This window comes from Choloepus didactylus, chromosome 2 (assembly GCF_015220235.1).
Source record: "Choloepus didactylus isolate mChoDid1 chromosome 2, mChoDid1.pri, whole genome shotgun sequence".
Taxonomy (NCBI): Eukaryota; Metazoa; Chordata; class Mammalia; order Pilosa; family Megalonychidae; genus Choloepus; species Choloepus didactylus.
This window is the reverse complement of record NC_051308.1, coordinates 179,084,423-179,102,881: the sequence shown is the minus strand read 5'-3', so window position 1 is coordinate 179,102,881 and position 18,459 is coordinate 179,084,423. Positions and strand designations below refer to the sequence as shown.

General features: G+C 38.3%; 1 protein-coding gene across 5 annotated transcripts in view; it reads left to right on the top strand.

Moving 5' to 3' along the window:
• PDE4B (phosphodiesterase 4B) overlaps positions 1–18,209 on the top strand; it is a 528,481-nt gene extending 510,272 nt beyond the window's left edge. For all 5 annotated transcript variants that reach the window (XM_037826990.1, XM_037826991.1, XM_037826992.1 and 2 more), the window contains 9 exons: positions 482–575; positions 6,005–6,183; positions 7,384–7,482; positions 7,625–7,789; positions 9,644–9,743; positions 11,769–11,923; positions 12,039–12,161; positions 12,863–13,045; positions 15,919–18,209. In XM_037826990.1, coding sequence (XP_037682918.1) covers positions 482–575; positions 6,005–6,183; positions 7,384–7,482; positions 7,625–7,789; positions 9,644–9,743; positions 11,769–11,923; positions 12,039–12,161; positions 12,863–13,045; positions 15,919–16,284 — 1,464 coding nt within the window. In that variant the 3' untranslated portion in view covers positions 16,285–18,209. The remainder of the gene's footprint in view (positions 1–481; positions 576–6,004; positions 6,184–7,383; positions 7,483–7,624; positions 7,790–9,643; positions 9,744–11,768; positions 11,924–12,038; positions 12,162–12,862; positions 13,046–15,918) is intronic.
• Positions 18,210–18,459: the final 250 nt, after the last annotated feature.

The following is an 18,459-nucleotide window of genomic DNA, read 5'->3' as shown; positions in this document are numbered from 1 at the left end:
ATATGCTGTCCTGTATTATAATCCTATTGCCCTTATTCAACTTTGTTTATAAAGAATACTTTCTTCCCCTTTTGTTTTTCCTTAAACTTTCCACCTATAATCTCCTTCCACTGTATAGGTTATTAATGCATATTTTATTGTAGAGCTAATTTCCAATAAATATATTTAAATGTAAGTATATTTTCAAGTGAAATTATCTTGACCTCTAGTGAAATTCCTTTTCCTATGTTTGCGTCTCCCAAAGAAATCAGACGTTAATGCTAAGATATCTTAAGAAAATTTCGGTTTCCTAAAGGGGTGATGGAATAATTTCAAAGTAAGGTGGTATTTTATATTTTGTAGAAACATAGAAACAGTATCAGTCATCTAATGATATCTGCTTTTCCAATCTCCTGGTCCCTAGACAGTAAAATTGGGAACATTTAAAGTGACAATTTGCTAATTTTTAGATGGTTAATGCATTTTTGTTCTTCATAAACAGTTCAAAAGAATGCTGAACCGGGAGCTGACACACCTCTCGGAAATGAGCCGATCAGGGAACCAAGTGTCTGAATACATTTCAAATACTTTCTTAGGTAAGATTTTAATTGGGAAACCTGTTCCATAACTGGGAGTTTACAGTATTAATCTCTGCAATCCATTAAGGACTTCAGTATGTGAGTTTAGAATGAGGTCAAGCCACATAAATGAACAAATCCATTTAAAATAAGAACTAAGGGCAGCCTTTAAGTGCACAAAAATAAGCAGAAAGGTGATGTCAAAAAAAAAAAAAAAAAAAAAAAAAAAAGAAAATACCCATCAAAGTCAGAAGGTTATTATGGGCTGATTGTATTCCTCAGGTAACCCTTTGTCAACCACTTCCATCTCTGTCAAGCCCTCTAAAGGGTGGGAGTTGTGGGGTCTGCAATTGACCCAAACCCTAGGGACAGAGCTCCATTGGCTCATCTGACATTGTTTTCTTTAAACACTTCCAATAGCTGGACTTTGAGCACAAGGTTTGTCTTAGGTGCTTTGTAAAGAACATGGTTGAGAAAAATCTCTATAGTGATTCAGTCCATGGGAATAAGCTTCGAAGGTAAAGTGACTATTGCTTTGCTAAGTTATTTCTTAAAAATAAATGAATGAAAGGATCTTTATATCTCAGAAAGATTTTGTCTTCTGCAAGCAGCATCTTTATCTCCTGCATCTGATCCTTTATCTATTATTCTCTGTTGCCACATTGCTAGTATTTAATACATGACACTGACAGAAATGATTTTGCATGACTAATCCTCAACTACTGTCATGCATCCTGTTTGATTATTACAGATTTCTGATCTCATGCTTAAAGGCAATTTTCTTTGTATCATGAACCTATTTGGGCTATATTTTGATTTAATAATGTCTATAGAATCTACAAATATGTACTTTAAAGTGAATGAGTAGTATTTAGATTTGGGTTCTGTTGACTTCCAATTACTGCTGAATTGGGTTTGCTTAAAGCCCTACTTTTCAGGGAAATGAACCATTCTTGCAGCTGAATATCACACCTCCCTTCTTTTTGCCATAGGCACATATCATTAAATCAATTGACATTTGCCTTGCTATCTTATTGAAGCACATACCTCTTCTGGTTTTATTTTTTAAAAAGATCAATCCTATCTCTCTAGTACTGAAGCAGTTGCTGCCAACAGCAGATCAATCAGCTTCATCTTTGTGCAGCCTAGTATGAAACTCAGTGCATCATTCTGCAGCACATTGGCACTAGCCCAATTAACAAATGCCTTTCCAACTGTTTCCAGTGTGTGGGTGTCTGCAACACCTGGTTTTTTCCGGCTGCAGTTGCAACAACCTTTGTCAGAGAACAAAGGCAAATCTTTCATACAGCCTAGCCTCAAGAGGTGGCTAGAATCTAATAGAACAGAAAACATTACATACTGGCTATTTTCTTCCCTCTCTTCCCCCTTTATCTCTTTGAAGACAGGCATCTTCCATTGACTATTTCAGATATATCCTGCTCTGTGCAACATTTAGTTTTTCATAAGCTGGGGCTGTTTAGGGGTATTTTACAGGTTAACGACTATGGGAGAGAAGAATAAAATCAATGAGTGCAATAACCATTTTTTGTTTTCATAAAAGTTGCATTTTAAACCACCAGGCTTATCTGTCTTCCTAGAAGAGATTCTCACTAGTAGTGTTCAAGCTACGTGAAGTCTTTGAATCCATCCAAGACTGGACCTAAGTAGTCTGCTTCATTTGTAGTCTCTTTCACCATCCATTTGCCAAGGACAATAAGAATATCTTAGTAATACTAATTAATTTTTTATCATCATAGGCTATCAAGCAAGAATGCTGATAAGATAATAGAGCTCAGTCTCAACATCCTCTGTGTCTCAAGAACAGACAACTGTCAATTCTTTCTTGAATATTGCATTTGCTATTTAGGCATATCTTTTGAGGAAAACAAAACCTTTGGCTTCTTATTATTCCAGAAAATAAATTATAAGAACAAATTGTTGAGGAAGCTTGTTAGAATCTCAGTCCTTACATATTCTTGGCATTAAAAGGGTGGGCTGTGAGTGTAGGGAGGTGTGTGCATGTGCTTTCATACATACTCAATGATAGAGCCAATCAGACAGATTAAACAGGATTAGAATTAGATATAGATTAGAATTTTAAATGTCCTTGGGAAAATATAGGGATAAACATGTCATATAAACAAAGAATGCCTCAGTTTCCTCATCTATAAAATGGGAGCATTGGAACAAATGATATCCCAGATCCCTTCCAGCTCTAACTTTTTAAGACTCTGATATGGACTGACAGTTCATCAGTTTTTCTAAGACATACCTGGCAACTTGGATTCTCTGTGATGGACTCTAAGCTTTCAATTTGACAGTCTTAACAAATAAACAGACAAACAAAAGAGCAGCTTCCCAAATACAAATGCAGGGCTGGGAACTCTTAGTCCCATCTTGTGAACAACAGTGAGCTTTCCTGGAGGTCCATGACCTCTTCTTCATAGACTGTCACGTTTGCAAGGGACCTTAGTGGTCCTATAGGCAAATCTCTCATTTTATGGGAGAGAAAACTGAGACCCAGAGAGGGGGATGTAAGTTGACCAAGGCCACTTGGCTAATATGTTCCTGAGCCAGAGATAAGACCTAGGTCTCTTGACTCTTAGATCTAAATACCCTGTCACTCCTTTATCTAGAAAAGAAGGCTGTTAGGAACATATAGAAGAGAAGTGTATTTTAAGAATATTTAACTAATATTTCTTTGGAGAAAAGTCTTTAGGGATCAGGATTATCAGACCTAAGAATAAAATATGCTTATTAATAGTATTCAGTAATATAAAGAGCTTTTATCTGTAAAACTTATTTTGTTCCCATCTAAAAGAGTGGAGTCCAGGTGGACACGCAAAAAGGCAGACAAGAGAATAATCTCCAGTTCAGGCACTTACTGATGCTGCCATATGATAATGGGCTCCAGGGATCTGGTACCAAAGAAAAAAGAAGTATCTAATGTCAGGGAAGTGAGACAGGACCTCAAGGGAGAGAGCAAAGATAAAACAATATTTTTAGATGTCATATTACAATGCACTTAATATTTTAACAGAGAGAGAAAAATCATCCTTTCAAATCCTCTACTTAACTTCTCAAAAGCTAGAACTTGGCATTTTCAAGAGGCAAGGAAAAGAACCTAGGAATTTTGCATGATTAAATGCTGGGATCTCGCAAGAAAAGCACCCAAATTTTGTCATTAACGGAGTTTGGACATGAGAATGTTCTGTATCTGTTTTTTGTTTGCTTGTTTAATACTGGCCAGCTCTTTCTCCACTGTAGTCTGACCATTCTGTTAATGTAAATTCACTAACTGTTTATTGTGATTCCTTTAGTCATGTTTCAGGTTATTTCCCCACTGTGCTGGCTAAGCATTTAACAGAGGAAATTCGGAATTAGGAAACCTATCAGTTGTTCCATTGCCTGCATAAGCAAACACCCATTAATGTCAAATTGGCACACTCTGTGAATAATGGCTTTCTTCTTTATTTGTTCCAGACACTGTAGTAGTTCAACTCAATTACTCACTCTTGCAGGGAATTTTTAATTAACAAAGGAAAAAAGCTAAGTCCCACTAGAGATGGTTATATCTGTTGTGGTACTGGGATCTAACAGCCTCTTTAACCAGACGTGAAGAATGGTGTTCAGAAAAGGCACAGGCTATTATGGCCTTTCCTTTTAGCGTAAACTAGTAATTATCAGGAGTGAAGTGACAGGTGGAAGGATAATTTCAAAAATCATATAATACATGGTTTTCATGCCAAAGTTTGTGAGGCAGAAAAAGATTCTTAACAGGAACCTCAAGACCTGGGTTTTATAAATCACTGTGTCTGGAACAAGGTAATTGCAAAATAAATATCTATTAAATATATTGCCCTTTGAGCTTGGGCACATTGCTGACTACATCCGAAAAATAAATGTAGGTTTATTATTTGTTCCCAAACTGGTTGACCAGGGTAAGCTTTTCAAAAATACTGATTCATTAGGGCTGAGTGGGAATCATAAATCTGTATTTTTTGGAAGTTCCCTGGGTGTTTTTGATGCTGAACTAGGTTGGAAACCACTAAACTAATTGAGATAACCACTAAAATCCCTCTACAAGCAAAAGTCACAGGCTTATGAGTCTAGGACCTTGTGGACACCTGGGGATCATTCTGGAATACTAGTGATAAGGGTACTATTGCTCCAGCCCTATAGCCAGGCAGTGAGGTGTATATGAAGGCTTGTTCCGGCTCAGTGTGATTGCCTTGCTTTGATGCAGTGCCCACAGAGACCTGTGAGCAGGCAAAGGTCTCTGGGGAGAACATGCCACTATCCCTTCATCTGCAAGCAACTGAAAGCAAATAGTCTAGATCCAAGCATGCCATCTGGAAGCACGTCATTTTCAAATGGAGAAGTTGTCTTAGTAGTAATTTTCACTATAACAAGCAGAGATAAATGCAGTCACTTTGAAAGCTGTATTAACTCTTTCAACCATAGGGTATCATTTAGTTCAATGAAGCATCTGTTAAGCAATTTAATAAATTACTGCCTTAGTGAACTCACAGGCATCCCTGTGGCCTGAAAGAGTTAATGCAGCTTTCAGGATATATCCCACTGTGATGTGAAATAGAATATTTTATTGCTTATATTTTTAATAGCATAATACAAAGGAAAGAGATTCCTGGAGTAGGAAGGCATGCTTTCACTAGTCCTACTTCTGCCATTACCTTGTAGCAGAATTTTTATAAAAATTGAATGAGATGCTCATAAATATTTAATAAGCAGAAATATTGTAATGAATCCAATGCCTGTTGCAAATGAGAAGCATTGTTATTGTTATTTATTAGTAGAATTAATAGACACAAGGCCTGAAATTATAGTGTTCCTCTTAACCTCAGATGGTAATAAATCAGAGCTTTAAAGTGATTGTTTGAAGATTATGCCACCTATTTTTCTAACCTACATGCTGTTCATCAACATGGAACCCAGCTAAATCCCTATGCCTTTTCTAAATTAAAAAATATATATAATAAAATGAGTAGAACACAAAGCCTGTTTTTATTAAACTGGGTTTGCCTGCATGAACTTTTTCTATTCTACAAATATATAATAGCAATTTATTTACTTTAATAAGAAAATCTACATTTAAGTATTTTGTCCCACTTTGAAAATGTACACATGTAATTCTTCTAAATTACACTGAAAACAAAGATTTGGGCTTGAATCCTACCTCTTTCACTTTTTGGTCAAGTGACCTAGGCCCTCTGGGCTTCAATTTTCTTAGCAATAAAATAGAGCAATGAATCATCATATTTTCCCCACCCACTTCACAGGATTGTCCTGAGGGTCAAGTGAGATAATGCTATGAGAGTCCTTTCTAAAATACAAAACCCATTATAAATGATTTGTTGTTACTTTGAGTATTGCAGTAGGGTTCTCATTGGCGCACATGTACTGAAATGCATATCCCTTTCTTCCAGACAAGCAGAATGATGTGGAGATTCCATCTCCCACCCAGAAGGACAGAGAGAAAAAGAAAAAGCAGCAGCTCATGACACAGATAAGTGGAGTGAAAAAATTGATGCACAGTTCAAGCTTAAACAATACGAGCATCTCACGCTTTGGAGTCAACACGGAAAATGAAGATCATCTGGCCAAGGTGTGTATGAGCCAGTCATGTACCCATATAGGTCTCTGCTTTATCACAGACAGGTGCCCCAAAACTACCTATTAGAAAATAATGGGAATTGCTTTTACTTTATTATTAATTTTTTATGACAAAGAAGCTGATGTGCCCTCTCTGGTCATTGCTGGGTCACCTAATTGAAGGCCTTCTACTATACCAAAGGGATCTTTTTATTTTGTACTGAGTTGGATGTTCCCAAATTCATGAATTCATAATCCTGCCAAAGGGACAATGGATAATCTAAGGGAATTCTCTCCAAAGAGATCTCAGAGGATAAGAATCAATGGGCAAATCTGTACTAATTGGCAGGACTGGGGAAGAAATGAAAAGAAATTGACAGCATTGACTTGCAACCAAATCCCAGCAGTGAAGGATGGCCTAGAAAACATTTATCTATCCTCTGGGAGGCTGCACAAGGTGACTGCTAAGGTGTTCTCAGCCTTGTGAGATTATGAAATGAGCTTAATGTGAGCTAATGAGCATCCAGTGATGCCTTCTGAAAGCTGTCATTAAAGTTGATTAAACATTGGGCCAAACCTCTGGGAAAGTGCTGGAACCCTTGCTCTGGGTAATAATTAAAAATGGAATAAATTTCTCCTTGAATCACGTTATCTTGGAATAATCCCGTAACACAGGACTGAATAATATTTCTTCCAGTTCTATCCTTGGTCCAGGAACTGTAGGATACAATACATAACTGGAATTCTTCATGTCCTTTTTACATTAAAAGGTTTTCCTCTAAATTTGTGTTGAATTATGTACATTCTGATAGCTGAGCCTCCCTGATCTGGCTCTCAGTGATAATAACCAAAGGGCAGAGGAGTTCTTTTCTAGCTGTTATTAATGGACCAGTAAGCAGCAAGGAGAGAGACTGGGAAATGGGGGGGGCTAGAGTGATCTCTACCCACTCACAGCTACCTTTGAGAGCAACCTTGGTTGAGGACTAAAGTATGGCACATACACCAATAACGAAATTTGTAAATAGATACACACTCCCTTCTCTGGCAAAATATGCAGAAACTGATAGCTAGCATGAAAGGAACACCCACCCCCATTGGACCATTCATTTTCAGATTTCCATGCAGCTAGAGCACTCCAAAGGCTTAAATAAAGAGAATGAGGCATGCTAACAAAACCTTCCTTATCCCTAAATTCCTCTAACTTTGACTACAGGAGCTGGAGGACCTGAACAAATGGGGTCTTAACATCTTCAATGTGGCTGGATATTCACAGAACAGGCCCCTAACGTGCATCATGTATGCTATATTCCAGGTGAGTAAAAGGTTGCAATTGTTGGTTATCCAACTGGATGGCTAGTTATATTTTCTTTCCATCCCAGTTTACTTTTTGATTTGACTTTACTCCATTTTTTTGACATCCACTTATTTATGTTCTAATCCATTTTACTACATAGGAAAGAGACCTCCTAAAGACATTCAAAATCTCATCTGACACTTTTGTAACCTACATGATGACTTTAGAAGACCATTACCATTCTGACGTGGCATATCATAACAGCCTGCATGCTGCTGATGTAGCCCAGTCAACCCATGTTCTTCTTTCTACGCCAGCATTAGATGTGAGTAGTTATGATCTGTGTTTGGACACCTGCCCATCTTTTTTGAAAAATTCCATGCAATATGTCATATATTTACAAAATAATATTACTAGATGATTATGCATACTTGACATGGTATGAAGATTCTTTATGATGTATAGCATCCATCAATTGGATTATTTATAAAAATGGATGACACTTTTGCTTTTTTGCCTTCTACTACTAGAGTAACTTTCCCTTTACATCTCTTTCAAATTAAAAATCATTTAATTATCAAGAAATTGACAAGATCTTCAAGTATGGACCATGCCTTATTCTTCATTTATCATTAGTATCCAGTAAGTGTCTGGTTCAGTGTCTGGATATAGAATATCTTCATTATATGTGTATTGATCTGAACTGCCCAACACCATCCCAGGCATTCTGGGGGATATCAAAGAAATGTAAAATTTTCTGTATCGTTTCTATTGGGATTAAGCATCCATAGGCTTATTCTCCTAAGAATTAATAAAACTGATTCTGTGGATTAAAGAGACAGCAACTGAAAATCTAGAATGCTGAAGCAAAGAGGGATGGTATTACGTCTTGCCAGGCAAGATCTGAGAAGATAGCTGTGGCTCATTCCCTCACGAATTAATTCCTTTTCATATACCAATAGAAGAAGCAATGTGTGCAGCAGGCCATGCTCTTACTTGATAGATGGGGCAAATGGTGGTCAGGTATTTCCAAAGTGTGCTGGCCCTCTTCCAGAAGGAACTGATGAAGCCCTATCCAGACCCACATTTGCAGCTCAGGTTTAGAGGTGAAGAAGGATCAAACTGACCACAACTCTATTGCTTGGGTTCCAAAATTTCTAGAAAAAGAAATCCAAGACTTGTGGAAGTGAAATGGAGCTAAGTGTGTTTTATCCCCATGAAGGAAGGAAATAGTTTTATTTTTATACTCTGTATAAGTATCACAAAGTAGACCAACTATGCACTGCTGTTGAGAGAATACCTGTGTACAACCACAAGTTAGCTATGAATGGCACAGAAATGTAGACAAGGGAAAGTTCAATGTGTCCTTGAGTAATTAGATTGGTCTTCATGGGAGAAGTAGAAACTGAGCTGGCACTTGAAAGATCCGTACATTTAAGTTATCACAGAAGGTGAGGAAAGACATTTCACTCAAGGAAACAGCACTGACATGTAACTAAAAAAATACTAGGGTTTAAATCATTTGGCATGGGTTGGGGGGCAGAGAAAGTTTCACAACATGACAAGAACTTGAGCATTGGAGCATTAAATTTCACTTTTTGGGAATGTTCTCAAACCTTGCCCATAATAAGTAAGCATGTAATGGGTATGAACTGAATGAATGGGTTCATTTCAATCAATATGAAAGCTCCAGCCACATTATAAGTTCAGATTTGGGAAATAATTCATTGCCAATCTTTTGAATCTGGAAATTGGCCTTTGTTCTCTAAGTTACTTAGTCTGGTAACATGTGAAGGTTGTTATATTCCAGAGCAGAGTCAGTCTGACTTGCTTCTTTGATTTGTATGTGCTTGTGTTACATAAACACCATACTACCATATCACATATCCAAGAAACAAACATCAGACTTTATCACAAACCATGGGCAATGGCTAATGTCTTACCAAGCCTCATCCTGCAGGCTTGAGGTAGAAACAAATGCCAACTGTCCTCTGTGTCACATCAGAGACCTTATGATAATGGACAGAATCTATGGTTTAATTAACGAGTAAATTCAGACATTATATAGATCAACAATCCCTCTCTCAACAAGAATGAAATGGAACACTTTAAAATGAAACTGAATAAACTTGATATGCAAATGAAATATGGAGCTAAATGCACTCATCTTGCTTCCCAGGCCGTCTTCACAGATTTGGAAATCCTGGCTGCCATTTTTGCAGCTGCCATCCATGATGTTGATCATCCTGGGGTCTCCAATCAGTTTCTCATCAATACAAGTGAGTTCACCACCAGAATGGTCATTCGAGATAATTGTATGAGTCACTGCTTAACTTTTTTTCCTCTGTTTTCATTATGGATAATAACAAGGGTAATAATGAGGTAATCCTTCCATTCCACTGAAACTGGCCAAATCTTTCCTGGCTGCTGTGTCCAGTCTGGCAACACAATTTTTGAGCTGCATGGAGAAGCTCGAGAGGATCAGAGGAGAGTCATAAAATTACTCAACGTTTGGAAATACAATATGTGAGGAAGGAGTAACAGATGTGGAATTATCCAGTAAGGTCAAGGAAGGGGGCTAATGTGATAATTATGTTCAGTAACATGCAGGGCTCTTACACAGAGTATGGTGTGGGATGCCACTGGTGTCCCTCTTTTCTGAGGAAACAGGTCCAAATGTTGGATCTGAGCATGGAAATCTCCAAGCTAAAATAAGAGGCCAAAAGAGCATTGGAATGGTTTCCACGATTCAGGAGGAGCAGTCACTAAAAGTCCCATACACTCCCTTCCAACTGGGCAGGTTTGATTATGGATTGGTCTGTAGCAGGGAAGTTGAGCTCAGGGACCTTTAGGGTTGTTCTAGCATTAGGATCTTAGGATCCCAAGCCATACTCAAAATTTTGTCTTGCTCAAAATATTTGGTTATACTAATGAAAATCCATTAGTTCTCTCAGCTAATGCCCTAGCTCCAAGTGATGAAAATCTAAGTACTTTTTTCTTCTGAAAATATTTGTTATCCCATTGTGGTCATTATTAACATCAAGTGTTGACAGTTTTATAGAAATATTGTCTGAGCTACTTCATGGTGTAAAAGAGTACTTGTCGTACTTTATCATCAGAATATTTAAATGATCTAGGTGTGGGGTACATTGTTTTTTTTATCTTGTTCTTCTATTGAAAGAGCATGAACTTTGAGCAACTGACTACCTGGGTTAAATCAGCTGATCTGAGTATGGTATCATGAATCAATTCATATGCAGGCCAGTTAGTGTCACACAGGAAAGTAGCTTTCTGCCATAGCCAACTACAGCACTATAATGTAAAGTTATATAGCATAACATATAAAGCCGTCTTGCCAACCTGTGACCTTAATCTTAGGGTGATCAGGACAGTGGTGCTCAACTAACTTCATATTGCTCATCACTCTTTCTGAGAGTGTAACTCAAAGCCCAGAATTAAAACAATGGTATATTAGTAATAACACCTGCTGTTAGTAATGCATTACCATTACTTGGCATTTATTCTTGATTAAGAGCAAATGTGGCTTTGTGAGCTTGACGCTCAGATTCTCAAGTGTAGATCAAGGCTCTGACAGTAGATGCCTGTGATGCTTTGGTGTTAAAGGCAGACAGGAAAAGTGTAGCTTAGGTATCCAGATATTGTCATTTCTGTTATATAGGGCCAGGATGCAGAAAATTTGACATCAAGATTTGTTCCAAAAAAATTATTCATATTTAATTATCATATTTATTAGAAAGCTTTGGAAACCTACACTATTTGGATAAAATGAAATTTTACATGAACACCATTAATCTTTGAAAATCCAAAAACATCACAATTGCCAGAGGTTGGAGAGCATTATTAAAATGAGGATAGTTTGAAAATCTTAATAAATTTGACAGAGTTTAGTGACATTTTTATCTTATTCTTTTCCAAAGCACAAAATGTGGGAAGATATAAAGAAAATTACAAACTGAGATAAAAATTGGAGCTAGCTGCTGGGATATGCCCTTATCTAATGTCAAATTCTACATCCGAACTGAAGAAGAATAAAGGATTTAAGATACAGTGAATTTTAATCAAAGAGAAAGCTTATGGACCAATAGCTACCAGAAGCATTTTTTTTAGTGAGAAATTGACCATTTTCTCTGTGGAGGGAGACTGTTTATCTAAAGGGAAATGGCATGTGGATCATGGTTCTTGAAATCATTTAGAGAGAATTAGATCTGATTTCATATCGAGAGGATACCAGTGTTTGAATCTTAGCCTGTTTTATTAAATCATAATTTTTTCTTCTTTATTAGATTCAGAACTTGCTTTGATGTATAATGATGAATCTGTTCTGGAAAACCACCACCTTGCTGTGGGTTTCAAACTGCTGCAAGAGGAACATTGTGACATCTTCCAGAATCTCACCAAGAAGCAGCGTCAGACACTCAGGAAAATGGTTATTGACATGGTGAGTCCTCAGGCCCTCTATGTTTCTCACTTGCTTTTGCTCTCCAAGGAAGAGAAACTTCATTCTCTCTGATAAACTGAATTTATGAGGACTCTTCATTTTCTTTTTATCCAAGGTGTTAGCAACTGATATGTCCAAGCACATGAGCCTATTGGCAGACCTGAAGACAATGGTAGAAACAAAGAAAGTGACAAGCTCAGGTGTTCTTCTCTTGGACAACTATACTGATCGTATACAGGTATTGAATGAAAGCCTTTGGTTTAAGACAAAGCCAAACCAAACAATTTTAAAATGGAAACAAATGTACGCGCAGTTAGTGGCCTCCTTAGGTTACCACTACAGCTTCGGGTTTATTTTAAGAACAAGCTAAGGAAAACGGACGTGCAAATTTATCCTATAATTTATGAGGAAGAAAACATAACTCTACTCATTGAATGGCTTTGTTCTAAAAATAGATGGCAAAATCTATTTGTATAAGGGTATACGTGATTGTTGGTCCCCAAAGCTAGTATTTGGATATAAATCCTTTTGACTTGAAGTTCATTAGATCTGTTTTGGTTATACAAATTGCCATCAGCTGGCCTTCTCTTTCCACAAGTGGAAAATATGAAGACATCTACTTTGAGTAGTTCTTTGCATTCTTTCCAAATTGAGGAAAGGAAATGATAGCAGGATCTGATCTCTAATGTGCCTTCCAGCTTTTGTATTCAATGACTGTCAATATAAGAAGACACACATTTTCCCCTTTGGGACTCTGTGGTAGTAAACCAGCATTAAAATCACCGTTGTAATGCCTCTTTCTCAGAACATGCACCATAATTATACTGCAACCAAAATGTTCTTGGGTTTGGTACCAAGTGTACTAGTACACAAGGGATAAGATGTTCTGGTAGTATTTACACCTAATTTTACAGGATTTCCAAAACTTGATGATTTCAGGTCCTTCGCAACATGGTACACTGCGCAGACCTCAGCAACCCCACCAAGTCCTTGGAATTGTATCGGCAATGGACAGACCGCATTATGGAGGAATTTTTCCAGCAGGGAGACAAAGAGCGAGAGAGGGGGATGGAGATTAGCCCAATGTGTGATAAGCACACAGCTTCTGTGGAAAAATCACAGGTATCTAATATGAGGTTTTCCAAGTTTTTTGTGGGTCCTGCTCTTTGTAGAACTGGAGGTTTCTAGTTCCTTCCTTTTAACAGAATATATGTATGAAATTATAAGGAAGCAACTGCTGATTTATTTCCATTATATTCATGACTCATTTGCCATCTCTGTTACACTTTTCACAGTTTATAAAGCAGTCATTGGAAATGCATCCAAGTTTGGATGCTATGTCCTCTAGGTTGACCTTAGCAAACCTAGCTGATTGAACAGAATGTCACTGTCTCCCCCCATCGCATCCCTCTAGATGTCTTCCAGCAGCTTTACCCCCTCATTCCTGTTTCCTGAACCCTATTTTTGCTTTCCCTACATAAATCAAGCACACCACTGCTCCCACTAGAGATAATGAATCTGATTCCCACATATATGTTCTACCTCACAGTCAAAGCCCTATCTAGTATCCCTTTTCAAGGCTGTTTCTATACCCTTGAAAACAGGCTGGTATTTTCTGGTTGAATTGACAGCTGGAGTGTCCAAAGATACAAATTGTATCTTTGGTAAGGAGTGGGGACAGAATTCAGCAGGTAGGGGTTACAGAAATGCCCCAGAGTCCAAGAACTGCAGAGTATGTAGGACTAGGAGATAGCAGCCTCCCAATAAAGGCTTCAGGTTCAGTGACCTGCCATTTCTTTCAGGATAATGAATAGTCTGAGCCAGTTGGCCATGATAATCCATTAGCCCATAGACTGTCCAAGGTCTTTATCACAAAAGCATTGAGAGATTCTTTTCGTAGTGCTTTTCCTCTCTCCCCATTACCTGCAAATGCAAATTCAAATATACCAATATAAATCAATTTATAGTTCCTTTGCAAATATTAATTTGTCTTTTCTTAGAAAAACACAATTAAAAAGTTAAAACCTATAAAAGTGCTCTAAAAGTCTAATAGGCAATAAAAGTCCAGGATGACATTAAGCTAATCCGGGCCAGTTCGAATACTCTAATGCCTTTATTGGAACAAGATATAAATAAGTAAAGAGGGATAGCAGCACCCTTTCATTAACAACAGTGACATTTCATATTTATATGATGCTCTGTATGGTTTCCACACGTTTTCTCATATATTATCCTATTTGAACCTCAAAACAGCCTTGTGAGATAGGTAAAGCAGGTGTTTCCCCAAGGTGTTAGGTAAAAAACCTGTCCTCTTGGTCCAGTTTCTGAGCTCTGTAGTGACCAAGCTGCCTTTGTCTAGCATCCTTCACTCTTTGTCACTGTGGTCAGGTCTCCCTGTTGCCATGACATCATTGTCCATTCTGGTGTTTCCTGCAGATGGGCTCTGTTGAACATTGTCTGATTAGTCTGGAGCTAGAGCTCTTGGCTAAGTGGTCTTATGATTTGTAAAGCTCTCTGATTACATGATCTAGGAAATAGGCAAGTAGAAGACACCTTTCAAAAAAGTGTTGAACATTTCTTAGCAGAAGCAAAACTATTAAATAAAGAAAGGAAATGACTGCAATATGTTCGGCTTATTTGAATTTCCCTATTTGCTTGAACTTGTTATTTCAGGTCCCTGGAAAACACCTTGAGACGAGTCTCTAAAATCCATTAAACATACATATGGAAGTAAAAGGGAGTAAAAGGAGTGGGTGGAAGTAAGAGAAATATCAGAAACATCTGCAGTCAATTCTTGTAACCAATGCAGATCAAAGACACCCTGTTTTGGAGTGAAATTTGTTTGTTAAAGATAGGGAAGCATCAGAGATATATATGATATATATATATATGAAAGAATCACACGTGACCAAGGTTTTTTATGTAGTACAACTTGGATGTATTAAACATCTGACAAAATACCAGGATGTTAATAGAAGAAAGGTTCCAGTAGTGTAGAAAGATAGCTGCATATTGTCCCATGGGAGCAAATAAGTTGCCCTTGCTCGCTTCGCCCCTGAATCCCTACAAGCCTCTCTCCAGCTCCTCAGACCATGACAGGGGAATTCCATTCCCTCATTCAAATACTGCCTATTCTTTCTCTCTACCTGCCCCCACCCCTAGTGTTTCCTGTTTGTCCGACAATGTAGAGGTCAGCATAGGGCCACATAGCTAGCTCATGCAGGATGCATAGCCCCTGAGTAAACCATAACCGAGCCATAAGCCTCATGGTATTTCACAGGAACACCAGCAAAAGGAACTGCTTAATTGTTTTTATTCCCTTCTTTCTCCTGATGGAAATGACTGTGTGCCTTATGGACCCCAAACAATTGCATATGTGGCCGCAGAGGGAATATTTGTTTCAGGGCTTGAAGTATTTTCCAGTGTTTTATCAAATCCCTCTACAAGCCATAAGCATCCCATAGAATTTGAGAAATTCCAGAATAGTCAAGAACTGACTGCCCTTCATTTTGGAGCAGTAGCATATTTTAAAGTTATCAGGGAAGGAATGTTGAGTCAGAACACATTAGACCCGGGGCTTCCTTCTTCAGAAAATGACTCACAGAATCCAAATAATGACAAAGTCATTCCCAGTCAGGGTTTCATTCAGACTTCTTATCTGGCACACGTGAAAGGAAAAGCAGTCTGTTATAATGATACAAACAGGCTTTACTGTACCACTTACCAGCAGTGGGACTTTGAGCAAGGTATTTAATCTGAATGAGTCTTAGTTTCCTCCTTTGTTAATGGTGAGAATTGATTCTTACTTTGCAGGAATAGGAGAGAGATGCATGTATTGCATCCATTACAGAGCCTAGGATATAATATAAGCTCAAATGATGGAAACCATTTCTATTGCTTTCTCTGGGCTCTTTCTTTGCATGGAAACCAGGGCAGCTTCTTTGATTATTAAGGACCCATCACAATAACAGATCTGTAACCTTATCTTTCTCCAGGTTGGTTTCATTGACTATATTGTCCACCCACTGTGGGAGACCTGGGCAGACCTGGTACAGCCTGATGCCCAGGACATTCTGGATACATTAGAAGATAACAGGAACTGGTATCAGAGCATGATACCCCAGAGTCCCTCCCCACCACTGGACGAGAGGAACAGAGACTGCCAGGGTCTGATGGAGAAGTTTCAGTTTGAACTGACTCTTGAAGAGGAAGATTCTGAAGGGCCCGAAAAGGAGGGAGAGGGTCACAACTATTTCAGCAGCACAAAGACGCTTTGTGTGATTGATCCAGAAAATAGGGATTCACTGGAAGAGACTGACGTGGAGATTGCAACAGAAGACAAGTCCCCAGTAGACACATAATCTCCCTCTCCATGAGGTGATGAACTTTCCACCCTTAACAAGCATGCCAGCTGTGTGGTAGGGCAAGCCCACCATGGGGGTCAAGGCCTGCACCGGACAAGGGCCACATGGCCTTTCCAGTGACTTGAGTTTGGAGCCAGAGTGAAAGACCGTGAAGCAAATAGCAGCCCAGGAAATTCCAGGATTGGCTTGCCTTGCTTGCAAGCCTCGTGGAGAGCTGAAGCTTTATGTGGTACTGGAGGCCAGTTTGGATCAGACTAAATGGCTTGAAAACAGACGACACAAAACTGAGAGATTTTTCTGCACTAAATTTTGGGAACCTATCCCCTCTAGTGACTGAACTTACTAATAACTTTGTTAATAAATTTGCTCACTTTTCCCCTTGTCTGCCAACCTGTGTGCCTTTTTTGTAAAACATTTTCACGTCTTTAAAATGCCTGTTGAATACCTATAGCTCAGCATCAACTTATACAGAGAATAAGCGTTTCAAGGTTGACATAAACTTTTTTGATTCTTTCTGGAAGAAAAAAAGTCAAGAAAACAGTCTTCCTTCTTTCTTGGGCAATATCTTTCACTTTACTACAGTTACTTTTACAAGTAGACAGAAAGGATATACTGCTAACCACACTCTACTTCCTTCCCCTATCTTCCAATCCAGCTCCACAGCTGCCCTTATAACTCTGTTTGCCTGCTTTGAAGAATAGTCTTTCTCCTCTCGAGTTTCACTCTTTTTGCTGCAAACAGAATAAAATGGAACAGAGTAGGAGGTAGGAAGGGGTAGGGGTGATGTTTACGGTAACAGTCTATGTCAACCTCAGCTTAGTAAGGCAGTGTGCTCCATGCTGGGTCCTCAGCCCCCTTTGCCAAGTGGAAGTTGCACGCTCCTAAGCCCTGCCCCTCACTCCTTCCACCTCCACTTACCCTGTTTTCAACTTAATGCTGACGTCTTTCTCTCGCACTGCCTTCTGCTCTGACGCCTCCATTCCTGTTTATAATGTATTTATTACTTAATGTATATAATGTAATGTTTTGTAAGTTATTAATTTATATATCCTAACATTGCCTGCCAATGGTGGTGTTAAATTTGCGTAGAAAACTCTGCATAAGAGTTGCGACTTTTTCTCGTAACGTTTTGTATTATGTATTATACAACCTGAATGCTTAAGAGAGACATTTGACTCTTGCCAGTGAGAACGTTGGTAGGCTTTTATTCAGAAGGTCTGCCCTTTCCCTGTCTGAGTTGCTAATACTGTGCAACCCCCTTATGAACTGGTTTTGGAAACATGATCTTCACAACATTAGATACCAAACAGTTTATACTGAGATTTTACTTTTGTATAGTTTGATAGGGGTAGAGGGCAGTGGGGTGTGATTTTTACCCATGTCCTATCCAAATTGGTGTGCACATGAGCTGGGTTATAACTGGTTTCTACTGTAATTGTGGCTATAGGTTAAAAGGCAACACTACATTTGCTCACAGATGATCCTTCTGAGTGTTCCCAAACTACTGACTTTGAAGAGAAAGCCTCCTGCCTGTTATTAAGCAGGAATGTGTTCCAATTAATTACAAAAGAAGAGGATAAAACAATGTGAATTTTTATTAAAAAAAAATGTGAATTGATGTAGTAAATTATGCAAATGTGAAGCTTCTTCTGATAACATTTGTTAGGCCTCTTACTGGCATTTGTCTCTGTAAACTATGTTTCATGCTTTCAGTTCAACATTGCAACTCAATAGTTAAAGAAAAGGCACGAATTGTGCATGACCAATGGGTTTGTATAACTAATGAACACTGCATTGTTTCAGATGGACATTTTATTGTTTTCAAAAGTTTCTCACAATGTATGTTATAGTATTATATATTGTGCTCAAATGCATTCTTAAGAAACTTTTATATGTGGTGAATAAACAAAAGCATGATCAGATTAGACTGTAGTCCTACTTATTTTGTGGTATGTTCTGACTTATTAAAAGTTGATCTGTTTTTTCTCTTCTCTCCTACCAGACCGCAAAAAGAAAGCCAACTACTTTGCCTGGTCGACATCACAACAGAAGTTTCAGAATCTGTGTCCAAAATGTCCCCTAGCTTGGAACGTTTCACTTTTTTCTTAGCAACTGTTCACCCAGGTCAATGGTGTGGGAAGGGAGGTGGTGAAAGGAAACAAACAAAGCCAC